General features: G+C 38.0%; 1 protein-coding gene and 1 pseudogene across 1 annotated transcript; one reads left to right on the forward strand and one right to left on the reverse strand.

Annotated features, from left to right (window-relative positions):
- Positions 1-86: 86 nt before the first annotated feature.
- DDHD2 (DDHD domain containing 2) lies at positions 87-27,848 on the reverse strand. Its single transcript, XM_040643255.1, has 18 exons — positions 27,717-27,848; positions 25,957-26,184; positions 25,017-25,207; positions 24,365-24,454; positions 23,701-23,821; positions 21,619-21,708; positions 20,535-20,670; positions 17,741-17,949; positions 17,397-17,464; positions 16,257-16,379; positions 15,006-15,101; positions 13,767-13,895; positions 13,500-13,655; positions 13,134-13,236; positions 12,839-13,009; positions 11,997-12,159; positions 2,763-2,870; positions 87-2,309 (listed from the first exon to the last, which is right to left on the reverse strand). The coding sequence occupies exons 2-17, from the start codon at positions 26,174-26,176 to the stop codon at positions 2,789-2,791; spliced, it is 2,148 nt and encodes a 715-aa protein (XP_040499189.1). The 5' UTR covers positions 26,177-26,184; positions 27,717-27,848; the 3' UTR covers positions 87-2,309; positions 2,763-2,788.
- LOC103659128 lies at positions 7,553-8,594 on the forward strand (annotated as a pseudogene).
- Positions 27,849-27,857: the final 9 nt, after the last annotated feature.

Genomic DNA, 27,857 nt, shown 5'->3' on the forward strand with positions numbered 1-27,857 from the left:
TTTAAATTCGCTTTAATAACATAAAGGGGAAGAAAGTGGTTATTGTATTCATTTTCTGTATAACGGATCGAACCAGGTAAAAGTAGGCAACTGGTCAATATGGTTTTATTTCAGTATTTCATAAACTTTTAAATAGAATCATGTAAAAAACAAACATTTCAAAAAGTGCAAAATATTAGAAAGCTAATCAGTGCTCTTAATCTTTCCATGCAGACGATCTCTTGCTGAGATAAGCAATACAAAGTCTGCAGCAGGGAATGTGTATAAAATGGTACTCCACAGAGGTGAAAAACAGGCTTGGTCAAGAGATTCCACAGGACAACCAAAGTAGCACAAATAATATACAACTAAGTAAAGAACTGAAACCAAGTTTATTATCCTGTGTACTATACAGTCACGATGACACCACAGGTGAAGAGACGAGATACAAAGTTCCTTCACAGCTGCCTGCCCCTCACCGTCAGCAGACACTTCTTCACACCAGCAGTGGTTTATCTGGCTACCCAGGGTTATGCTTGTTCATCTTTGGTTACAGGGACTCATTCTCGCTTGTCCTTTGGTTTACTCTTAAATAGTATCTATTCTGCTAATATGAAGAATAAATTTAAATTTGAAGATAACTTGACAAAAGCTTCCCCTTTAAAATATAATTGAATGCTACTTAATTCTCAGTGACCCTTACTTCAAACTGAGTTTATATAGTAAAGAAAATACAAGTAGTCCGTGCATCTGACACTTCCTAGTGGCTCAGCATTAGTCTACAAGCAGATGGGCAAGTAAAGGCCAGGCACGGCTCCTGTCTCCCAGCCCTACCTCCGCCATCTCTAGGGTGACGGTGATTAACCTGCCCTTTCCTTTTCTCTCTGGAAAGGGATAGAGACCACTGCTGTCAAAGGGATGGCGTAAGTGAATGTTAAATGCCAATGCACTGGATACCATGATATATTTACAAAAACACCCATTTTTTATAAAAAACAAAACACAGCTTGCCCACCTATGCCGCTCTATAAACAGGCCTGTGGAAGTCGGAGAGGAGGGTAAAGGACTATCGCAAAGAGAACTACAAGGTCGATGACAAACTGACCAATGAGAAAGAAAATACAGCACAGCAGTGAGCAGATGCCCTGGGAAAAATCAGTCTACGCGCACCCATGGTTTTCAAAGTACATCTCCCTTTGCACGTTCTGACACGGACTCTGCGCTGGCTGTTCCTTGGCTCCCACAGACACAGGTTTTCCTCTCAGAATAAGAAACATTTCCCCAGGCAAAGCCACCTGCCCAGCCAACACTGCCTGTGCCATGAGGCTTTCAAATAAGCTTTCTGGATTATGGGTCCCCAAGTAGGCAATGGTGTTTACACGATGTTTTCAAAGAGGACACACAATGCTGCCTTCACCCAAGTGGATACAGTGGTTGACCCGCACAGATCCTGTTTCACCTTAAATGTACTGAAAGATTTTATTCATCACCAAAGCAGCCTGTCAAGCTGTGTGATTTCCGGTTTGTCAGCCTGTGTAACTTTGCCCTCAACTTACCAACAGAAGCTACTATCAAATAATCAAGTCAGATTTCATCTAGAGTCTCCCCATTTGAAGCATGATATAAAAGAACAGGTCTAGGATATACAACCTCTTTGCTCTATAAAGATGCACCTGATGTGAACTAAACCAGCCACTATCAACTCTGAGAGCAGCTCAAACAGCCGTGACAATGAACAGCATCCGTGATTCCTTGCGATCAACCGTCCGCTGTAGAGAGTGAATACTCCGAAACTACATTTTAGTCCTTCACACAGTATTTGTAGACGAGAAAAGCTGGCTCAAAAGAAGTTGCCCAACAGCCTTTTCCATACCCACTTAGCCTTCAAATGCAGAGAACGCCAATGAGAGATGAGTGTACCCCAAAATGCCTTCTGAATCTCCAGAGCCTGCTTCCCAACTAGAACATTTTCTGAAGATAAGCAATAATTTCCTAGAAAAATTTCTACCGAGCCAAAAGAAATCAAACTCAAAACAGACTTTATACTATCTCAAGTAATAAGCAATAAAGGACCGCACCTGCCATCCGGAATTAAAGATGCAAGCAGCCCCCACTGTGGAGAGTGGCAAGTGCTTCTGTGAAGCCAGTCGTAAGAAGTAACAGGGTCCTCCCTTTGTCTCTCCACTCACTTCCGAGATAACAACATTAGCTTCCAAAGGCCCCAGTGGGAGTAAGTGGCAGGCAACATGCAGGAAATGACGCAGCTGCGGAGAGGGAAACTGCAGCGACAAGCAGGTGGATTTTCGGGGGGAGGATCCTTCAGTGTCCGTCTAGGGAAGAGCGGAACAGAGGTCACGATGCAGTCACCACTGGAAAGCAGCCAGGCAGAATGCCGGAGTCTAAGGTATGAACTTTCTCATCATGCATCTAAAAGGCGGAACTTAAATCTCAGGATGGGCTGTTCATCATTAAAATTGTAACTGTTGCCATGGACTCTTAGATGATCAGAACTGTTTAGATTCTGAGTTTAGATCCTAAAAAATCACAGGTGTTACTGGACCAAGGCACTTGCAAAAACACACACACACTAACTTTCTCTAAATGGGCTATTGCACTTTTTCCTCAGCAATTTTAACCAGAGCCCCTCTAAATATGAATAATAACCTAGATCTTGGTGACAGGCAACAGAGAAGTACATTTATAAAGAGCTCAAGGCTACACTGTTCCTCAGGACATGTTAATACGTAGGAACTATGCTACATACATGTCATTTAAAAACTTACATTAAGCAGCCAGACATGGTTCATTTTTACTGTAAAGGCTGATCAAGGAAGATGCCCTGGGTTTGGTAGATTTCTTTGAGGACCAGCAGTACTGTATCTTCAGACTCCCTGTAAAGAGAAAAACTTGGGTTGTAAAAAGAAGAAACTAAAGTTTACACTAGATGTTAAACACATATTATCTCATGTAATCTACACAGCCGCCCTGCAAGTTCTTTTACAAATATTTTACAGTGGAATGTTACTCAGCCATAAAGAATAATGAAATCTTGCCATTTGCCACAATAGGGATGGACCCAAAGGATGCTAAGTGAAGTAAGAGACAAATACCATACGATTTCACTTACACGTGCATCTTAAAAACAAAACAAATGAACAAATCAGACTCGTGTATGTGCAGAGAACAAACGTGGTTGCCGGAGAGAAGAGGGATGGGGGGATGGGTAAAATAGGTGAAAGGGATTAAGAGGTACGAAATTCCAGTTATAAAATACAGAAGTTACGGAGATGAAAAGTACAGCACAGGGAATATAGTCAATGATACTGTAATAACGTACGGTGGCTATACTTATCATGGTGAGCACCGACTAATGTAAAAAATTGTAAATTCACTATGCAGTGATTCACCTGAAACTAATATAATATTGTATGTCAACTACAATTTTAAAAAAATGTCTAGCATTATGTCTGGTAATACAAAAAAACTAGTACTAAACGACCACACAAGAGCCATTCGCTTCCCACAGAGCTCATTCTTGGAACAATATGGAAGAGCCATCCAGTTGGTCACCTTAATTTTTTAAATGTTATTCACCTTTTTAAAAAGATAATACAACCATATGGGTCAAAGTTCAAGATATAAGAGTATAATAATGAAGTTTCCCTTCCACCTGTTTCTTAACCACTAGTTCCCATCTTCCGACAATCAATGTTATCAACTCCTCATGCATCTTCCAGATATTATTCTGTGTGTGCCCAAGCAATTACTTATATCCAGTTCATAAAGAAATCTGACTATAAAAAAACATCATGAAGGACTGCCTTAAGGATACATAGCTCAAACATTTCTCTAGATCCGTGGTTCAACATTTTTTTGAATCATGTATCTACTTGAGAATCTAATGAAACCAATGGATTTCTCCCCAGAAAAGATCATATATATATCCAAAATTATAAATACAATTTCACTGGATTCATATGCTTTTTGTATACCCCAGAAATCCCATACACAGACTTCAGGTTAAGAAATTCCTCCTATGCCAGTGAGGGGGCATTAGCTAAACTAGATGTTAAAACGGTGTGATCCTGGTGCATAAATGAATGGATCAACAGAAAAGAAGAGGAAGCTCAGAAATATTCCTAAATCTATTTAGGAACTTAACAGAGTGAGAATCTCAAATCTACTAACGGTGTTGTGACAAATGGATAGTCATCTGGAAAATGACCTGAACCAATCTATACCTGTTACTAGAATAAATCCAAACTGAATCAAACATTCACAGGTAAAAATGAAACCATAAAATACCAGAATAAACTGTGGTAAGGAATTCTTCGGAGGATAAAGAAGATCTAAGTATGGCACATATTCTAGAAGCCAGAAAAGAAAAATCAACAAATATGACCACATAAAAAACAATCTTTTCCACTTAGCAAAAACCAATGTTTGCAATGACAAACTGGGGAAAAGGCATTTGCAACTCATCACAGACTAATCAACAACAACAAAAGACAATAAATATAAATATAAAAGAGAATAAAGAACATAGATAACTCCCAGAAAAGGAAATAAAAATGGTCCTTAAATATACGTCAAGATGCTCAATCTTATTCATAACCAGAGAAATGCAATTTTTTAAAAATAAAAGGCAGAAGATTTATCTGATCTGAAGAGAAAAAGGAGCATACGAAGACTGCGATTTAAAAACTACAGCATGCAAAATACATACACTGAAAACTACAAAACATTGCTGAGGGAAATTAAAGACCAAAACACACGGAGAGATACTGTGTGTGTGCGTCAGAAGACTCAGTATTATTCAGATGTCAATTCTCCCTAAATTGATCTGTAGATAAAATATTTGCAACCATAATCAAAATCTCAGAAAGCTTTTTGGTTGACATTAACAAGCTCAATCTGAAACATATGTGGAAATGCAAAGAACCTACAATAGCTAAAATAATTGTAAAGAAGAATAAAGTCGGATGACTCACAATACCTGATTTCAAGACTTGTTCTGAAACTACAGTAATCAAGACGGTGTTTTACTGGCATAAAGACAGACTGACCAGTGGAACAAAACAGAGCCAAGGCAATTCAATGTTTTCTCCATCTGAATAAACTTTACAACAAATGTTGCTACGACAACTAGACAGCCACATGCAAACCAAGGAATTTCAATCCTTACCTCACACCATATTAAAAAATTAACCAAAATGGATCACACACCTAAATATAAAAGCTAAAATGATATAACTTCTAAAACACAGGTAATATTTTAATGGCTTTGGATTTGGCGAAGATATCTTAAATATGTTAAAAAGGCACAAATGTCAACAAATTGGACTACATCAAAGTCAAAAACTTTTGCTCTTCAAAACATTCTGCTGGAAAAATGAAAAACCGAGGAAAAAACATGTATCTGAAAACGACTTGTAACTATAGTATAGAAAGAACTCAGGCAACTTAATAAGATAATCTGTTTTTTTTTTTTAACGGGCAAAAGATTTGAACAGACAGTTCACCAAAGAAGATGTATAGATGGCAGGGCACTGGGGTGGCTCAGTCGATTAAGTGTCCAACCCTTGGTTTTGGCTCAGGTCATGATCTCAGGATCATGAGATCAAGCCCTACATCGAGCACAGAGTCTGCTTGAGAGTCTCTCTGTCCCTCTCCTCTGCCCCCCCCCCGCCGCTTGCACACAAATAAATAAATGAATGAAATCTTCAAAAACAAACAAACAGGGGCGCCCAGGTGGCTCAGTCAGTTAAGCATCTGACTCTTGGTTTCGCCTCAGGTCGTGATCTCAGGGTCGTGAGATCGATTCCCACATGGGGCTCAGCGGGTCTGCTTGAGATTCTCTTCCTCTCCGTCTGTCCCTCCCTGCTCTCTCTCTCAAATAAATCTTAAAAAAAAAAAAAACAACTCTCTAAATAATCTTTTTTAAAAAACACAAAGATGTATAGATGGCAAACACATGAAACCATACTCAACATCATTACTCATTAGGGAAATGCAAATTAAAACCATAATGAGGTGCTATTACAACCCATTTAGAAAGGCTAAGAGACAAATCATGAATTAATCATACCACGCGTCCTTGAGGATATGGAGCAATTGGAACTCTCCAACACTGCTGATGGGAATGGAAAATGCTGGCAGGAAAACAGCTTGGTGGTTTCTTTCAAAAATACTTTTACCATATGACACCCAGCCATTATTCTACTCCTAGATATCAACCCAAAAGAAACTAAAGAATATGTCCATACAAAGTCTTACACATGAATGGTCACAGCAGTTTTATCTGTAATAGCCAAAAACTGGAGACAACCCAAATGTCCATCAGCAGGTAAATGGATAAACAAATTGTGGTGCACTCGTACTACAGAATACTACCTGGCAATAAAAAGCGGAGAAACTGATACACAAAACATACAGAATGAAGGAAATCATACAAAAAAGAGTTTATATGATTCCATTTATATAAAAGTCACACGCAAACTAATTCTAGTGACAGAAGCAAATCAGTGGTTCCCTGGAGATTGGCACAAGGAAACTTGGGGGTGATTATGTTCACAAATTTCATTATAGTAGATGGTTTCACAGATGTATATATGTCAAAACTCATCAAATTTATATATGTTAAATATTTATAGTTTATTATATATCAATTATGCCTCAAAGTCTATATATGTAAATATTTACATATTTCTATATGTAAAGATATGTATTTTAGTAAGGGACCATTTTTCACCCAACAAATTGGCAAAGATTTAAAAAGCTGATAAAACTGTGCTGGAAAAGCTGTGGGGAAAAAATATATATACCTGGTGGGAGTACAAAAAGGTACAACCTTTATTTGGCAATAATTATCAAATATTACAAATTCATGTATCCTTTATGCCAGCAATTCCAATTCTAAGTATTCACAGATATACTCATGAATAGGCAAAATGACATAAACAAGGTGTGTAAAGAGCAAAAGACAGAAATCTAAAGTAACCCCTCCGTACAGGATTAAATAAATTATGGTACATTCATACAGTAGAACACTAAAGCTATAAAAGAATGAAGAAACTCTTTATATATGATAGGCAAAAAACTCCAAGACTTGCTAGTAGAAAAACCAGGTTACATAACAATGCCTATAATATGACACTCTCTGTACTTGTTAAAGGAGAGAAATGATATATTCACACACTCACACCTGTGCTGTGTACGCATAAAATAGACCTCTAGAAAAAAATTTCAAGAAATGCATGTTACTTGCATATGGAGAGAGAACTATCTAGCAGGGAACAAAAGGGAAGAGAGGCTTTCATTATTTGTCTTTCTTTGAATGGTGAACCATACGAATGTACTGCACACTCAGAAATCTTTAAAGAATGCCTTTTTCTTTTCTTTTTTTTTAAAGAATTTATTTCTTTATTTGTTAGAGAGAGAGCACAAGCAGAGGGAGCGGCAGGCAGAGGGAGAGGGAGAGCAAGCCCCGATGCGGGGCTTGATCCCAGGACCCTGGGACCATGACCTCAGCCGAAGGCAGACGCTTAACCAATTGAGGCACCCAGGAGCCCTAAAGAATGCCCATTTCACAAGGATGTGAAGAAAGGGGAACCCTCTTGCACTGTCGGTAGGAATGCAAACTGGTGCGGCCACTCTGGAAAACAGTATGGAGTTCCTCAAAAAGATCAAGACTGTCTTTGAAGCTGTCCCCGAATTTAGGGCTATGAGAACACAGCAGCCCAGAAAGCCAGGAATGGAGATCCTGCGGGAGGAAGGGGTTCATCATGGCAGATGACCTAAGGCAATTCCTGTATAAACAATTACTCGGTGTTGAAGGGCTCCATGCTATTGTCATGTCACACACAGTGCCTGTTATTAAAGCAGCCAATGATAGTGCTTCAGAGCATGCTTTCAGACTTGGTTTCTTACCTACTTTTGCCCTTGCAACAAACCAAGGGAGCAAACTTGGACTTTCAAAAAATAAAAGTATCATCTGTTACTATAATACCTACCACGCCGTTCAATGCAATCATTGACCTTTGGTGGTGAGTTTCGTAGCCAGCAGTAATGCCAGTACAGGACTAACTGTCAGCCTCGAAAAGGAAATCGCTCCATTATTTGAAGAATTGAGACAAGTTGTGGAAGTTCCTTAATCTGGCAGTGGTTTTGATATACACCTTATTTTCATTACAGCAGACACAATATCAATCCAGCAAATCTTTAGACCACAAGAATACTTGTATGCACGTACTCTGGAAAGGGCCTCTTTTCCCACCTTACACCAAAGAAAGAGCCTATAGGTATAATTTATGGACAGACCGTTATCTTTTCTTGTGTCTTTTCCTATTTAGTGAGATCTGGGGATACCACAGAAATGGTTCAATACATCACAGCTCCCATGGAGTTAGTCCAGTCACCAAATATGTATGAGATTCTACTCAGTGGGACAGAATCAAAATGGTACTTTGATCCACTTGAGCCATTAAGTGCTCCCTATTATTATATAATATGCCCAGTCCTGCAGAATGAAGCAGACCATTTTTATTGTGAATGAGAACATACTTTTTAAGATTTTATTTAAGAGAGAGAGAGAGAGAGAGAGCATGCGCCCGCGCACACACACAAGCAGAGGGAGCTGCAGGCAGAGAGAGAAGCAGGCTTCCCAAAGAGCAAGAAGTATGATAAGGGACTCAATCCCAGGACTCTGGGATTATGACCTGACCTGAAGGCAGATGCTTAACCAACTGAGCCACCCAGGCGTCCCCATATTCTTCTTTATATTGTTTTATTTCTTTGCATTGAGTGTGAAGAAAATGGCTTAGTAAAAGTAATAAAATCAGTATAATCACTAAAAAAAAAAAAAAAAAAAGAACTACCCTACGATCTAGCAATTGCACTATTAGATATTTACCCAAAGAATACAAAAACACGAATTCAGGGACACCTGGGTGGTGCAGTCAGTTATGCACTCTTGATTTCTGCTCAGGTCATGATCTCATGGTTGTGAGATCGAGCCCTGTGCCAGCCCAAGCTGGGCGTGGAGCCTCCTTAAGTTTCTCTCCCTCCCTCTCCCACTCTCTCTGCCTCTCCCCCCTATCGCTCCCCTCACCCCCATGCATGTTCTCTCTCTAAAACAAAAACATTAATTCAAAGAGATACATGTACCTCAATTTTTTTTAAAGATTTATTAATTTGAGAGAGTGAGGAAGTGTGGGGAGGAGAGGCAGAGGGAGAGGGAGGGAAAGTCTCAAGAAGACTCTGCATTGTGTACAGAACCCAACTCAGGGCTCAATCCCATCACCCCGAGATCACGACTAGAGCCAAAACCAAGAGCTGGGTGCTCAACTGACTGTGCCAGCCTGGACCTGTGTACCCCAATGTTTACAGCAGCATTATCAACAATAGCCAAATAATGGAAACAGCCCAAGTGTCCATCAATAGATGAATGGATAGAGAAAAGGTGGTTTTTATACACAATGTAATACTACTCAGTCATAAAAAACAATGAAGCCTTGCCATGGAGCCACATAGCATTATTGTGCCAAGTGAAATAAGTCAGAGAAAGACAAATACTGTATGATTTCACTCATATGTGGAATTTAGGGAATAAACAAGGAAAGGAAAAAAAAAGAAGAGAGAGAGAGGCAAACCAAGAAACAGACTCTTAACTATAGAGAACGAACTGATGGGTTACCAGGGCGGTGGTAGATGAGGGGAAGAGTTAAAGAGGCGACGGGGATTAAGGAGTGCACTTGTGATGAGCACCAGGTGTGTGGAAGTGCTGAATCACTACCTTGTACACCCAAAACTAATATTACACTGTATGTTAACTGGAATTTAAACAAAAACTTTTAAAAAAGGGGGCACCTGGGTGGCTCAGTCGGTTAAGTGTCTGCCTTCGGCTCAGGTCATGATCCCAGGGCCCTGGGATTGAGCCATGGTCCTGGGATAGTCCTGGTTTCCAGCCCCGTGTTGGGCTCCCTGCTCAGCAGGGAGTCCGCTTCTCCCTCTCTTTCTCAGCCCATCCCCCCGCTCATGCTCTCCTCAAACGAATAAAAAAATCTTTTAAAAAAAATAAAATAGGGGCGCCTGGGTAGCGCAGTGGTTAAGCATCTGCCTTCGGCTCAGGGCGTGATCCCAGCGTTCTGGGTTCGAGCCCCACATCAGGCTCCTCCACTAAGAGCCTGCTTCTTCCTCTCCCACTCCCCCTGCTTGTGTTCCCTCTCTCGCTGGCTGTCTCTGTCAAATAAATAAATAAAATCTTTTAAAAAAATAAAAAATAAAACCTTAAAAAAATAATAAAGAACCATAATTTAAGGGGCGCCTGGGTGGCTCAGTCATTAAGCGTCTGCCTTTGGCTCAGGTCATGATCCCAGGGTCCTGGGATGGAGCCCTATATCGGGCTCCCTGCTCGATGGGCCTGCTTCTTCTTCTCCCTCTGCCTGCTGCTCCCCCTGCTGTGCTCTCTCTCTCTCTGGCAAATAAATAAAATCTTAAAAGAAAAAAAAAGATCCATATTTTAAAAAGAAAGTAAGAAATGCCTTTTTCAGATTTCTATCAAGCCATATCAACAGAGATCATTCTTGAGAGCATTATTTTGGCTTCTTACAGGATTGCTTTTATTGAGTTGCATTTTGACTATGTCATGGCCCCTACCGTATTTATTATATAGAGAGGAGATTGATTGTATCAAATAATCATCCCTTTACCAGAATTCAATAAAAAAAATTCCTCCCAAGACCTAAAAGTGGGACACTTGGGTGGCTCGGTTGGTTAAGTGTCTGCCTTCGGCTCAGGTGGGATCAAGTCCCGCGTCAGTCTCCTTGCTCAGCAAGGATTCTGCTTTTCCCTCCACCTGCCACACTCCCCCTGCTTGTGCGCTCTCTAACAAATAAATACAATCTTAAAAAAAAACCAACCTAAAAGCATGCATTTTTGAACTCTTATCCCTTACCGACCTTATTTTCCTAGCTATATTTTCCTTTAGTTTCAATTTCTTTGGTAATTAAGTTCTTTTCTGTTACCATGTATGAATTTCAGTAAGCATTATTAATCCATTCTACAACGCATCAGATAATTATATTTAATAATGATTAATTCTGTTGAATAAGTTGTGAGGACCTAATGTACAACATGGTACTGTAGTTAATAATACTGTATCATATACTTGGAAGTTGCTAAGAGAGTAATTCTTAAATGTTCTCTCTCTCTCTCTCTCTCACACACACACACACACGGTAATTATGTGAGGTGATGGAGGTGTTAATCATTTCACAATATATACATGTATCAAATCATATTGCACATTTTATACAATGTGTCAATTATATCTCAATAAATCTGGAAAAAACATTAAACATTAAAAATTTAAACATTAAAACAAAACAAAAATAATAAATTCCGATCTAGCTACTGTAAATACTTTCAAATGAGTTTAAAATACTTTTAGCAACAGTAATGTATTTGTTCCAGTTCATTAATATGTACCCATCCTGTCCCCCACCAATGACCAAAGGACACCACTTTTAAAACCAAGCTAGCTGGAGGTGCCTGGGTGGCTCAGTTGTTAAACGCCTGCCTTCAGCTCAAGTCATGATCCCAGCATTCTGGGATCGAGCCCCGCACTGGAGTCCCTGCTCAGCGGGAAGCCTGCTTCTCCCTCTCCCACTCCCCCTGCTTGTGTTCCCTCTCTCTCAAATAAATAAATAAGATCTTAAAAAAAAATTAAATTAAATTAAATTAAAAAAAAAAAAACTAAGCTAGCTGAACTCGTGGTTGCTGGCATCACCAGCCCATGCTCTACCCAATTGCAAAGTAAAACAACAATGTGTTTAAATCATTTTCTTTAAATGACATAACTGTGTTATTTTTTAACTGTCTAAATGAGAAATCACTCTAATCCCAAATGTACACTAGCCTATCCTCCCTTTTCTACATCTGTCGAATAGCTGTGAAACAATTAGACCAAAAAAACCCAAAAAACAAAACACCCAGAAACAAAAACAAACATCACTTACCAGTAGCATAGATGGCTTTGTAAAGCAAATAAATATTCATTAAAACTTTCAATGGGCTTCTCTTGTAGCACATAGTCAATGCGCTGGCCTCCGTTCAGCATTCCCACATTGATGGGTGGGACTTCTTCTTTAACTGCCATAGGGGTCTCTTCTGTGTTAACATCTGGACACAGAAGAACCATAATAACAATCTAAAAGCTTCCAGCCCTCCAAGATTGTCCTTACTTCCCCTCAGGCTACCAAGTTTACGGTAGGATGAGGGACTCTCTGCTCGGAAAGCTTTCTGCATCTTCCTCCTCTCAAGCCCCTTAAAGCTTCTCCTCAACTCACACTGATTTTGTTCAATCCCATTTTTTCTTTCCTGTACCTCTGATAGCTAATTCATTGGCCTCTGGTTTATAAACTGAATGTAAGTAGGGACAGAAATCTTTAGGCAGTTGAAAATTAAAGCAAAAAGAATGCAACATTAACTGTGAAATTAAGAGGAGGGTATACCAGCTAGTGCCCAGCCAGGAAAATAAAACAGACCAACGAACACACCGCCATTCCCCTGTAAATGCAAGGTGCTTCACAGAGGAGGCTCCTAACATCACTCCCAGAGGTCCCAAGTGAGGGATGTCTTTTAAAGCCTCTTTACCAGATGTTCAGCTTCTCTAGACATTTTTCCTCACAAATAATATTTTTCCATAATTTGTGGCTATTAGACAATAGAAAAGACTAGCAGAGCTAAAGGCCCATCGGGGCTCACAGTATTGGTCCTATACCATGACTAAGAAATACACACCATGGAGTTACTCTTATCTGACCTAATGTAGGAAATCAAAGTATACGGTATCACTGACCACTCAGCTTCTCTGAACTTGATTCAGATTCTGCTTCAGTTTCTTCTGTACTTTCTGAAGCTTGTAAGGCAGGGTATGGAGCTCTGGTGAAAGACTTCCAGGCCATCCGCAGTGAACCGAGCAAGTTGTTCTTAAGGTCCATACTCATTCTGGTCAAGCCCTCTCTCAATTCTGAAACATATTTGAATAAAGAACATTATATGGTTTACAAAGAGTTTAGGGTCCAACACAGTTGGAGTGAGGTCCAGTCAGTTCGTACACAGTCTAGAATTACAAGTTCTGTACTCAGACTTACCTAAGTGCATTCGCTTCCTGCCTTTATGATGTGGGATCAGCATTGGCTCAAATTCCACTCCCGGGACCACCATTGGTTCAATCCTATAGGCCACAGGATCAAACTACATAGGAAAAATAATTGCTACAGATACCTCTGCTTAAGAAAGATAGTTTAGGAACTGTGTATCATTATAAAAATAATTATAAGCTCATAAAAAAAAAAGCTGTTCTGCCCCATCACTTTCAGATTTACACTACTGTAAACGGTCTCGTTACCACAAAATAGTATAGAAAAAAGCAAATCGACACAACAGAAAATTATATGCTCTTTACCAATAAGCTCTACTATTCGGGTGAAAAAACACAAGAGCTGTCCAATGCTTACAGGGTGATAGATATTGAAGAAACCTTTGCATGTTGGAAATTTATAGTTGGGATCGATTCTTTTTAGTCCTCGGACAGTAAGGAACATTCCAATGGGAGATCCAAAGGCAAAGAATATTTCTGGTTTGTAGATGAGCCGGGGGTATTTTACAGACACCTGGAAAGAGGATATAAAAGTATCTCTCATTGATAACAAAAGTGACATCTGTTCCTACCACACCAATAACAGGCTATAAAATGACTAAAGAGAATTAATTAGTATTGTTACCTGCCCAATGCCAACATCCAGATAGTCACCATTTCCAGTAGCGTCAGTTTTACTGCAGAAGCCTGATTCTTTTGAGATGTTAGATACAGTCACCCCTGAAGCTGGCTGCAGGGTTGGTCTATTAATACCCTAGAAAATAAAATAATTCTGTGGAACTGCTATGCTGTAAAAATATCCAAAAAATTATACCGTTTTTTACTGGTTTGAAAGGATACTTAGGAAAGTTTTGAATAATTCTAGGAAGAGTCTCAGAAAACAAGATAAAGCTGATGAAAACAAAAGTTGTCTTAAGTGATGAACTGACGTCCCTACGTGTTCTAAATCAGTGAAAGCCGTACACAGCTATTTGGGCAGCACTTGAACTTTAGGCAACCATTATGAGAGAAACAACAGCAGAGCGTGATGAAGAGCAATGCCGAGGGCCGCGAAGGGGTGCAATGAAGGGCAATGCCCTTTTAAGAAGCAAGTAGAATGTCTCTATGGGTATAAAAATGATGCATTACCGGGTCAACAACTGGGCCTTAAATAAGAACTAAGCAACCTGCTACAAAGTTGAAAAATAACTACTAAGATATGGAAAGGAATTTAGTGGCCAAAAAAATTGAATGTCAAAGTACTATTACAACATGGATAAACCTCAAGTTCATTATTCTAAAGTAAAAGAAGCCAGTCACAAAAAGCCACATATTGTATAAATTCCATTTAGATGAAATGTCCAGATCAACAAAATCCATAACGACAGAAAGTAGACCAATGGTTCACAGGAGGGAGGAATGGGGAGTGACTGTTAATGTGTATGGGGTTTCTTTTTAGGTTGATGTAAATGTTCTCAAATTAGATAGTGGTAATCATGACACAATTCTGTGAGTACACTAAAAAAACTCTGAATACACTGAATTGTATATTTTAAAAGGGCGAATTTTATAGTATGTGATATGAATTAGATTTCAATAAAGCAGTTCCGAAACCAAAAAAAAAAAAAAAAAAAAAGGAAGAAAATGGAATGGTGGGAAGACTCCAGGGGAGACAAGACTTCCGAAGCTAATAACATTTTTTTAAGGATATCAGTTAAGAAAATGTGTTTAATTTCTAAAAAGGGAGCCAAAGATCAGTTATCAAAATTGCTTAGCTGCCTAAACACCTCACAAAGCACAAGGATACAAGGATGTCAAAAACCATTTAATCCTACAAGCTATATTAAGCAAATATTTAATCCTACAAGCTATATTAAGCACATACCGTTGAATTTTTTCTGGTCCTAAAGTAGTTTAATATCTTCTTTCTTGGTCCTAGGGGAATTCCCATTTCCTGAAGATCTTTGTCAGTACATAAAGCCTGGCACAGAAAATCAAATATCCTTATTTCTAGGTAAAATAAAATGAATTACACATCCTGTTCTCTGAGAGGAATAGACCTAAGCACTATTGTTCTTTGCTTTATATTAACAGAGCTCCCTAGTGGTAAAGCATCATTAATAATTTTGAGAAGAAAAGAGTACTTTATTCATAAAAGCCTAAAGAAGAATAAAAAGTTCCAATACTATAGTATCAATGCTATAGTAATACAGATGACACTGTATTATTATATTTATTATATATAAATTAAAACATATATATTATTTTATATATGTGTATATCTATCTATCTATCTATATATAAAAACCCTATAGAAGTAGGTATCTACCTGCATCACACAAGAACACTCCTTGATTTCCCTGCTGACTTAGATGTCACATTCCTGAGAAAGATTCTATCCCTACTCATGGACACAAGCAGTAAGAACATACAGCAAATACTGAGTATGAAACAGACTAACAATCAAGATCTCAGCTTAAGTGCTACTCACCTGATCAGGTTAAGGCTTCCTTCACCCTCCCAGACTCTGTTAGTTAATCTTATTATACATTCTTAATACTACTGTGTAGTATTAGAACTTATCACAATTTTAATTAATTAAGTTTGATTATTTAATATGTGTCTTCCCCACTAAACCATAAACATAATGATGTTTATGTTTTTATTACATGTTTACGGTTTACATAATATCTTACTGACCACTCTATCTCTAGTACTTGGTAGAGTATGCCTGATCATATTAAACATTCACTAAATACCTATTAAATGAATGAATGTACTACAAGCCTGAAAAAAAGCACAAAAAAGTGGCAAAAAAATAAATAAGCAAATACCAACAATAGAGCTCTTGAAGGTATAACAGAAAATAAGAGCTGGAATAATTAGTGACCATCTATTCTTACTCTGTTTTCTGAGCTATGCTGTTTGCTAGTCTTTGCTCTATCACTACGTTTGTCAGTATAGCTCCTCTGAACTTTGCTCCACAAAGCAAAGATTACTTTATAAGATAAAAAACACATAAATAATGCTAAAGGACATTACCAACGATAACAGTATTTATAACTAAAATGCTTCTAAAGGGCAGGCTCTTAGCAGTAAGATGAAGATAGCATAAAGTTTTAAAAGATTATTTTACCAGAGCTTCCTTATCTACTTTCTCCTTCTCAAAGATACTAAAGAATTCAGAGAGTTGAAGTTTCTTCAAATCTTCCTCTAGTGTCAGTGTGTCTCCTTCAGCCGTGACAATATTTGGTGCAACCTAAAAATTAAATTATAAAGCTCATATTCTCTAAATTCATTTAGATTGTCCTTTATTATTATTACTAGCAATAAAAATAACGTACTATATAAGAGTTCTACATAAAGATATACTTAAACTGTAATTCGTACAGAATATAAATTAAGTAATCTCTAACTTGCAACTTTAGCTGAAACAATGTTTTTGAACAAATGAATGCATGAATGATTATCAAAGTGTTCTTCATCTTCATCAACAAAACATTTATTGAGTTCTTATTAAGAAAAGAGTGTTTAGAACATAAAACAATCTAAAATAAAGCCCTTTTCCTGGAAGAACTCACTCAACAGAAAGAAGACACTTACATAAAAAGAGAAAACATGCAAGATAGGATATGCTAAATACTAATTCAAAACTATAGATAAGTGTTCACGGGACTTAGTTTTTACAAAAGATGTTTTGTTTTGTTAAGATTTTATTTATGTATGTATGTATGTATGTGAGAGCGAGAGAGCACAAGCAGGGGGAGCAGCAGAGGGAGAGAGAAGCAGACTCCCCACTGATCAGGGAGCCTGACGTGTGGCTCGATGCCATGGTATCATGACCTAAGCCGAAGGCAGATGCCACCCAAGCACCCTAAAAGAGATGTTTAAACATCAAGTTCTCCCACCGCTTTCAAAGGGAATTTCTATAAATCATTTTGTATCCAATTTATTCATTTCCTCATCATACGTAAACTTCATTTCAGCTCAGTGATTCTATAATTCTAGTAATAGATGAGAAGTGCATATTTATAATGGAAAACAGATACCTTTGGTTATTTTAGAATGTGGCAAATTTGTGGAAGCTTATTAGTATCTTGCTTCTATCATCCATGAATGACAGAGATAATTACAAGTCTATTAAAATTAAAATGAATGTAAAATTAATGTTATGATATGAGACTAAACTAAGCCTAAAGACAAAAAATAAGTCTAAAATCTAAAAAATCCGTCCTAAGAAATGGTACAAGAGAAGCTATCTGTACATCTAAATTACCTTTTCACTGTCCATATCCACCAAAGAATCTTTCTGATTTGTTAGGATATCAAACAATATAAGTGAACCTAAGATAAAAGAAAGAAGGGACAATTTATAAGTACTGGCACTACTCAGCTTTTATCCAAAAAGTATTAAGCCAATTACCCATGTAGCAAAATCTATGAAGCAGGAAGTCTTTCTTTCCAATCCACCACTGCCCTTCCAACCCCTTCCAAATTCTTCATCATAGACCAGTTCTAGACCTCTAAATCTGATACGGATAAAAGACACTGTACTTCAAAAACAGGTGTCCTTAATATGTTAAGGACATATTCTCTGGTCACAGAGAATTCATTTGTTACCTAAACTATGACCAGCAATGGATACACCCCCTTTGAAATTAGGGTTCCTCTGAAGAAAAAGTGTATATATTCGGTTCATTTCAGAAGCAACTGTGTCCACAATAGTCTGACAGTAGGTGGGGCTGTTGTAGAAGAAGACATCCAGAATCGTGTCATTGGTGAAGTGCCTTAGGCGGTTAATGCTGGGCAGAGTTATTCGCTGCAGATCTCTGGAAAAAAACAACAACAACAACAACATTTTAAGCAGAAAACCTACTACATTCCATAACCTCCTCCAAGTTATTACCCAGCTTAGCCTTCAAGCTTAGACTTAGATATTTAAAGATACAATAGATACTATCTATTAATAGGAAATACAAAGGACTCAGAGACATGTTTAATTAAGTCAAAATGACATGATCAGCAAAAGTCAGTGAGAATCTCTACAAGACAAATAACCCAGTTTCTTCAATACATAAATTGCAAGGAAATAAGAGATGCAAAGGTAATCAAGAGATTAAAAGAGACTTAAAAGACATATCAAAAAGGGGCTCCTGGGTGGCTCAGTCGGTTAAGCATCTGCCTTCAGCTCAGGTCAGGTCATGATCTCAGGGTCCTGGGATCAAGCCCCGTGTTGGGCTCCCTGATCAGCAGAGAGCCTGCTTCTCCCTCTCCCTTGGCCCCTCCCTCCACTTGTGCTCTCTCTTACTCTCTCTCGCTCTATCTCTAAAAAATAAAAAGAAAAAAATCTTAAAAAAAAAAAAATAACCAAACTCCTTACTAAAAAAAAAAAAAGAGACATATCAATGAATTGCAATTTATGGACCTTAGTTAGATTCCAGTTAAAATGTGTGTGTTTACTACACATTTACTAGATAATTGGAAATTTGAACACTATATTTGCTGGTATTAAGAATTTTTTTTAGGGGCACCTGAGTGCTCAACAGGCAGTCTCATACATGCTCTCTCTCTAATAAATAAATAAATCTTTTAAAAAAAAGGAATTTTTTAGAAATATTAATTATTTATGGTTAATATATATATATATATATATATATTTTTTTTAAAGATTTTTTATTTGTTTGACAAGAGAAGAGACACCAGCGAGAGAGAACACAAGCATGGGGAGTGGGAGAAGAAGAAGCAGGCTCATAGCGGAGGAGCCTGATGTGGACCAGATCCTGGCACACCGGGATCACTGGGCCAGGCAGACGCCCAACTGCTGTGCCACCCAGGCGCCCCGGTTAATATATTTTTAAAAGTTCTTTCCGAGGGGCGCCTGGGTGACTCAGTCATTAAGCGTCTGCCTTCGGCTCAGGGCGTGATCCCAGGTCCTGGGATCGAGCCCCACATCAGGCTCCCTGCTCTGCTGGGAGCCTGCTTCTTCCTCTCCCACTCCCCCTGCTTGTGTTCCCTCTTGCTGGATGTCTCTCTCTCTCTCTGTCAAATAAATAAATAAATAAAATCTTTTAAAAAATAAATAAAAATCCTTTCCAATATACAAACAAACATTTACAGATGAAATGAAATAATATCTTAAGATTTGGTTCAAAAATAGTATGATGGAGGGATGGGCAGTAGACAAGGGTTGAAAAATAACGGATAGAGCAGAACTGGCCATGCGTTGAGGCTTGTTTGCCCTGGGTAATCATAATCTGTACATGAAGATCCATTATATAAGCTATTTTTGTGTACAAAATTCTCTATAATAAAGGATTTTTTTAAAGACAGAAAATACAAGACATTTTTTTCAGAATTCTCGGCACTAAGGTTTTTTTGATCACAAGTCAAATGATAAATGGATCAGCTCCCTTTCTCAATGCAAAATTTCTGAAGGCTGAAAGAAAGTGAGACTGCCAGATGCCAAAGGCAAACAACTCATATCTCAAAAAGGAAGACCATGCTGACATTATGCAAATCAACTTCCAGTTAAAGCTTTCTCAATACCCAAGAAGAGTCCTCAAAGATTCAACAGCTTCTGTAGTTTAGAGGGCAATTTGCCCTTAGGAACCTCTTAGCATCAGCTCAAATATGAAGAATGTGAACTCCATACCTAGTAAAAGCAACACCACCATACAACACCTGGCACATGAAATATGCTCAAATCATACAGTATTAAGAACTGAGAGACAGAGAATCAGAAAAGCCATTTCCAAGACCTACATGGACACAATACTGACTACTTCATTTATCTTCCAGAAAAGCATTTGCCATTCTATCCTAGAACTGTATTATGAATACACTTAATATCCTTAACATAAGGCCACCTTCTCTGACATTACCATAAAATCTACAAACAAAACTGTGTTTGTGACTTAAGAAGGCCATCACTTAAAAGTTGTACAAATTAACCTCAAGTTATAAATGCTGATAATTTAATGTTTGGGGATTTCCTTTTTTCCCCAACATGGACAAATATTATCTAAATATGATCACAAAAGGAACAACAAAACACTCTGTACATCTTGAGGTAGGCTGGCTTTGACAGCTGAAGATGGAAATGCTTATACGCTATAGGAAGAAAGCAGCGTTTGGTTTTAATGCTAAAGAAATAACATAGCTGTAATAGTAAATACTAATGAGCTAATAAAACATACTGGAAGACACACACAGCTCTTTACTCCTAACCAGGGTAGTTAAACCAAGGGATTGGTCAGCACTTAATAATGTATCTCTAAGAAAAGACACAGAAGTACAAAAAACTTCTCACTGAACAGATTTTTATATAATCAGCTATAGCAGAAACATCCAACCACATCGATGATCAAAAAACGTATTACAATCTAAGGACTCAAAGACATAAGGTATTACTCACACATCCACGCCAGTAGAATGCAAAGGACTATGCCAGTTGACTGGAAGAAATTCTACCCTCCCAATCTGCTGATTTTCTTGGGCTTTCTTAAAATGTGTCTGTAGCAGGTTCAAGGAAACACTGCGAAAATCGTTAACTGGAAAATAAATTAACTTATGCATCACCAGGGAAGCAATGAGTTCACAGAATAAGGATGCAATAGATCATGTAATCATACTCTCTCCATTTGCTTAGAAAACATATTTACTTGAGTCAAAAACAGCAAAGTGGTATACAGGAAATATTATCAGTGCACAAAAGCTGTTTCTTTGACACAGAACTTTATTTTACTATACAAAACATTTTATCTAAAGAAAAGCTACCTTCAACACTTCTGTGTCATGGGAACGATTTCAATTTTTTAAAAAAGAAAAAAAATCACATGACTGTGTCAATTGGCCTTATAGTTAGATTCCTGTACTAACTTTCTGGTTCTTATCAACAACTGCTATCCAATATTTTAGATTAAAAAAAAACCAAAAACACTGTTATTTGAAGGTCATACTACATCAGTCTCACCCTTCCAGAAGGTTTATGCTTAAAAGCATTACCCAGTAAAAGATCCCCAGTTGGGACAGACTCTGAATATGTACGATGAAGTTTTAGAGAACACTACCTTTCAAAATCAAGTTATACTAATGACCTAAGTATTCCAAGTAGAGTATCAAGAGCTTTATCACACTATAAGTTAAAAAAATGATTGAAGGTTCTGTTATTCATTTAAATTATATCATCTTTTTGGTTCCCTTTAAGTTTGGAATGGTTAGAAAGAGGACCATCACATTCCTAAAACAATTTTATAAGGATTAAGGGCTTGTTCATTCAAGAATTATTAGTTAAGAGTATAAACTATTAGCCTAAGGCATTTAGTAGTACTTTAGGTCTCAGTTAAGCAGCTTTACTACCTTGCCATCTGTCTTTAGCTCTCCAAATCTTATTATGCAGATAAGATAAAAGACTAAAAACAACAGTTTATCTCAGCTCACAGGAGCACTGATTAATATTCCCCTTAAATGATTTAATCATACATGCTTTGCAAACCTACCACACTGTACAATGCTTCGAAAGCGGAGATCACAAGCTGGTCCAATCCCATGGACTACAAAAACCAAGTGATCTATTTGTAAAGGTTCTCCTATAAATGAAATTTAAAAGAAATTATTTCATATAACTAGTCTTATGTTCTGTTTATAGTCAAACATTCACAATAAATAGGTTATAAAGATGGGCAAATTAAAATATAAGATCATTTTTAAAAATATTTTATTTATTTATTTATTTATTTATTTATTTATTTATTTATTTATTTATTTATTTATTAGGTGGGGAGAGGAGCAGAGGGAGAAGGATAAGCAGACTCCAAACTCACCAGAGGCTCAATCCCACGACCCTGAGATCATGACCTGAGCCAAAAACAAGAATTGGTCCCTTAACCGACCGAGCCACTCAGTATCCCCTAAGCAGATCATTTAAAGGACACAAAACAGTCCTATATTTTACTTACTAAAAATACAGTGATTTTACCATGTTTCTAATTTATCTTGACATAAATCTATAAAAAAATTTTTCAGGCTTTAAACTTTTTATTTTGAAATACCTGCAATCTTACACAAAACATGAAAGAATAGTACAGACACTCCCATATACTGTTTTCAGATTCAACACTTTAACATTTACATTTGCTTTATTATTGCCTATGTGTTTGTGTTACACACATATTTATTTTTCTGAACCATCTGGAAGCAGATTGCGTATATCATCAGATTGCACACACCATACCTCTTTAAATACCTAACCCTGTAAATACTTTAATATGTATTTCCTAAGAACATTTTCTTAAATAACCACAGTACAGTTATTGAATTTAGGCAACATAACATTGGTAGGATACTTTTATCTAATATTCCATTTTTATCAATTATATCAATAATGTCTGGTGTGTATATAAACCTAAATTTTTAAACTCATCTTCTTAAAATTTTTTTTCATGTTTTTATTTATTTAAGTAATCTCTACACCCAATGTGGGGCTCGAACTCACAACCCCAAGATCAAGAGTCACATACTCCTCTGACTGAGCCAGCCAGGTGCCCTTAAACTCATCTTTTTAAATTATAATAAGTCTAAGGGGAGCCTGGGTGGCTCAGTCGTTAAGTGTCTGCCTTCGGCTCAGGGCATGATCCCAGGGTCCTGGGATTGAGCCCCACATTGGGCTCCCTGCTCTGCTGGGAGCCTGCTTCTTCCTCTTCCACTCCCCCTGCTTGTGTTCCCTCTCTCGCTGGCTGTCTCTCTCTCTGTCAAATAAATAAATAAAATCTTAAAAAATAAAAAGTTATAGTAAGTCTAAGACTTGTAAGTATAGTAAGTCTAAAACAAGCCATCTCCTCTCAGGGATAAAAGTAAAAGGAATTTTATAATACAGTTAAATATATTATAAAACCAACCATAATGGCCCTACCTGGATAGCAATGGATAAACATCAAAGTTCTACTGAAAAAGTTTACCTTAGTTCACAATCTGCAAGAACAGGAATTACCAGAAATTAATTTTTAGTCAAACAGGTGGAATCACACTTCTTAAAATTAGGACTACATCAGTTCATTTGTACCAACTGACTTCTTGATTAGAATTGCCAAATTTTATCCATCCCACAATATATACTTAGCAATTTTAAAATAGATTTTTATATCTATTAAGATTCATAGTGGGGCGCCTAGGTGGTGCAATCCGTTAAGCGTCCGACTCAGTTTTGGCTCAGGTTGTGTTCTCAGGGCCGTGAGATGGAGCCCCACCTTGGGCTTCGCACTCAGTGCAGAGTCTGCTTGAGATTCTCTCTCCCTCTCCCTCTCTCACTTATGTGCACTCTCTAAAAGGAAGGAAGGAAGGAAGGAAGGGGGAAAAGGGAAGGGAAGAGAAGAGAAGGGAGTCAGGAAAGAAAAGAAAAGAAAAAAAAAGAAAAGAGGAAAGAAAGAAAGATTCTTAGTAGATGAAATGATGCTAATCTTAACTCAAAATAAGCCCATATGACTAAACCATTTTTAAGCCTTGAGGTAATCCAAAACCATAGAAAAACATCACAATTTAAGTCATAAATAAGTTCGTCAGAAGAAAAAAATAAACAACATTACCACAATGAATGTCAACAGAGATGTTCTCAACCCCTCTCTTCACTGTTCTTGGTCGGCCCTGTTCAGTGGGTGTTGAACCCCATTCATCAGACCCTGCAACTGGCTGGTAATGCACCATAAGCTTAAATAGAAAAGACCAAAACAATAAATATATTCTACATTATAGACATCTCTATTTACACATTCTGAGGGATAGGAACCATGTCTTTCAAAACAGAATACACAGTCAAATCTCAACCGGAATTTTGATATGCAACTCTGACAGCTTGAAATGAGAAGCCTGAAAATACAGTAGGTTAATGTTGTACATGTTAAATACCTTACAATTTTGTCAATTATACCTCAGTAAAGCCAAAAAAGAAAAAAAACATCAGGCTAACATCTTTCGATAATACCCTACACATGTAAAATATGCCCATATAATGTGTCGGTGATATTCTTAACCTACAGTGGTGTACTTTTCCCTAGGAAAATTCTTTTGTATAAGGTGAAGAAGGTAAAAAATGGTGGCAGTGGATACAAGTTTCATAATTGTGAATGCAATATAAAAATTTCCAAAGGCTATCCTAAATAGAATCCCTATGAAAAAGAAACCAATTAAGTTCTCCTTAGTAATACAATTAACCTTTAATCCCACATGAAAGAAAGGCTTAATTTGCTTTACCTTTGGATTGTGTAATATAATAATTTCTCTGTTGGGAGACTCCAGTTTCTTTTTCCACTCATCCAGAGTTACAGCAAGCATGTACGTTTCCTTAAGAGAAGACATGTTTCATTAGATTTCTCTAATAGCTTTTCTATTAAAACTGAACTTTTTTTTTTACAATACTGCTAAACAATTACATAAGAATATCCAACTCCAATTTATCAAATATTTGAAAATTCTTTTAAAATTACAACAGATAGTAATATAGAACAAAAAAATCACTACTTTTATCACTAGAGAAAATCATTGTTCACATTTTGATATACTTCTTTCAATAATATTAATATCTACTCCAATGTAAAGGAAGCAAATTTCAGACTTTCCAGAGCCAGAAAAATAAAAGGCTAAAAAGACAAATCTTGTGGTCATTATTTAAGTATTAACAATTATCACCATTAGGAAAAAAATTTTAACTTAAAGGCATAAGTTTACATAGCATTTTAAAATTGGAAAATAAAACTACTTTATCTTGAAACTAACTTGCAAAATAAATGCTATGTGATCCAGATAGAACCAAACTCTAGAAATTTCACAAAAATAAGTCACAAAAAAACATTATTAAATAAAAGAAGAAAAAAATGAAAAAAGTGAAAAGGGGTCAAAGGAATACCTCTAAAACTTGGCTGAAGCTCTCTGAGTAGGGAACATACTTATTATCTTTGTCTCCCTTGTAAAACCAGGTACATCGTCTCACTTCTGACGCTAGCTCATCCCAGTATACAGCATACCGCATCCTCTCCCCCAAATGCACATCATATCTGCCCCCATCAGTGGGGACAACTCTCCCATTACAATCTTTTCCTATCAAGGATTGGAAAGGGGGAAAGAAACACATATATAAAAATAAATCTCCCAAAATACAATTCTGAGTTATACTCTAATGTTGTTAGACATAAGAATGAATATTTTCTACTTGGCTAAACATTAAGCAAAACGGAATTGATATTTTTTCACTACTTTACAAACCATCAAAATCATTCTTGGTTTTAATGATACGTGAAAAAAATAATACCCAAACACTGTTTTGTTCTTTTTCTGAGAGACAGTAATGTCCCATTGTAACAAACAAAAGTATATAAGGCTTTTCTGAATTTTTTGCTTCAGGGGCCAAAAAGTGAACTAACAACCATGACCATCAGGATGATAAAACAGTTACTAGAGCCATTCTTGTTTCATAGAAGTAGAAAAAACAAGTGACAAATTAAAGAATTCATTCTTTTGCAATGTGACATGCCCCCACTCTTCATAAACAAAAACTGAAACATATGCTAGAACATAAGAAATATTATTAGATAACTATGCAGAAATTACAATAAGTACTGTTTTCAAATACAGCCCAAATTCTTAAATATTATAAATTGACTGGTTAGTAGTGCAAAACTTCTATTTCTATATAAAAATGCTGTAGGAGAGAGAACTACAAAAAAAAAAGGTGCTATAGGAAAACAAGAAAAAAATCTAATATTTTTAATAACACTCAATATAAGAACTATTCTATTAGACTGAGAGAAATAGTCTTAATCTATTAAAAGTCATCATTTTTATCCTACCAGAGCCATATGCCTCTTCCAGCTGCTGTGAATCCTCAGAGTTGAAAGGAATCCATGTCTCCTTAGAATCTATTATTTTACAATAAAACCAATGAGGAGAAACTGGTTCATACAAACCGCCAGCATCCATGTCTAGTAGCTCAAAGGAACTACATGAGTTTGGTGACGGCGATGGATCTGACTGGGACAATTGTTCCTGGTGTGATTCCACTGATGACATTTCGCTCTCTAAAAGACAAGACATAAGAAAACTATCGGGAAAAATCATTTTTCTTCCATTAACACTGAAATTTCTCTCTCACACACACATACACACACAACTGGTCATTTTAAGGAGCCATTTCTGGGAAAAAAATCTCAGGGGGCCACACAACTGAATATGGAAATAAGGTATAAATTAACAGCTGGATTTGAGGGGGAGCTTTAAACAAAATGCTTCTTATAGTCAGACCAACCACTTTACACTGATTTCCCAATTCTCTCGGAAAACTGCATGGGTTTAATCAATCAATAAAGTATAAGACAAACCCAGAGGGGCGCCTGGATGGTTCAGTCAGTTAAGCATCTGTCTTTGGCTCAGGCCATGATCTCAGGGTCCTGGAATAGAGACCCGCATCCCATTGGGCTCCCTGCTCCCCGGGAGTCTGCTTCTGCCTCTCCTCCCTCTGCTCCTCCTCCTCGTGCTCTCTCTAGCTTGCTCACTCTCTCAAATAAATGAAATTTTAAAAAATAATAAAATAAAATTAAAATTAACTTAACTTTAAAAAAAAAAAAGGACAAACGCTGAATCAGAAGAAACACATGGTCAAAAACTTGATTGCAACAAAACATCTTACCCTAATTCCAATCTAAGTCTATTGCTAAAGGCAAAAAATTTACTCCAACTGTCTTAATAACACCTAGATGTCAGGCTCCAGGCCCCTAGCATTACACACTTACATGATTATAGGAATCTTAAAATATTGAAAGTAAAACTATTCACTTAAGAACCTGTCACCTTTTATTGATCCTTGAAATGTACTTAATTAGCGACTAGGGCACAAATTCTGAAAACACGAACCCTCGTTTGAGCCACTGTGCGCACGCGCGCACCCACTCACACCGTCCAAGTCTCAGGAGAAAAGTAACAAGTGACCTCAAAAGCCTCCTTCCCTCAAAGACGACTCTGACCTATGTGGTCCTACCCCTTCAACACCCAGGCCACTTGGCAAGTACACTGCACACACTGAAGTGTACTCAACCTGAAGGGAGTGAGCAACATTATTGGTATCTCAGCACCGAGCGCTGCGGGATGGCAAACACCTGGCCTCCCCTGAGCGAACGCTCTCCAGGCTTTCGGCCACTTTATCTTTTTTCCTAGCGCCAATTTACCTCCGCTACCTTGGCGCGTCCCTTCTCCCCCACGACCCTGGGCCTCCTGCAGCCCAGACCTGGAACCTCAGAGCTCGGGGACTTGCCTCCTCCCGCTTCCAGCCCTGCAGAGCGGAGCAGAGCCACCGATGGAAAGGAGGTAATTTCCCGGTGGCTTAGAGCGCAGTCGGTACAAAGGGAAGCCTGGCCGCTCCATCCAGACGAGGTCACCCACCCCCGGGGGTGGTCCTCCCAGCACCTCCTTTCGCTGTCTCAGGCATCGCGGACTCCTCCGCCCCCGGCGGACTCCTCCGCCCCCGGCATCCTCATCCCGCAGTGCCTCCAACCCGCAGTCCCGTGGGGCCTCCCTCCGCCCAGCCGCCCACCCCAACACGCCGTCGCGGTCTCACCTGACAGCCCCGCTGCCTTTCACACACTCCTGCCCTCGCTGAGGGGCGCACGACATGTCCCCGCGGCGGCCTTTCCCCCGAGCCGAGGCGGGGCCGGGCGCAGCAGGGCGGAGCCTGCAGCCCCGCCAGGCTCGTGCCCAA

This window comes from Ursus maritimus, unplaced genomic scaffold, assembly GCF_017311325.1.
Source record: "Ursus maritimus isolate PB19 unplaced genomic scaffold, ASM1731132v1 scaffold_28, whole genome shotgun sequence".
Lineage (NCBI taxonomy): Eukaryota > Metazoa > Chordata > Mammalia > Carnivora > Ursidae > Ursus > Ursus maritimus.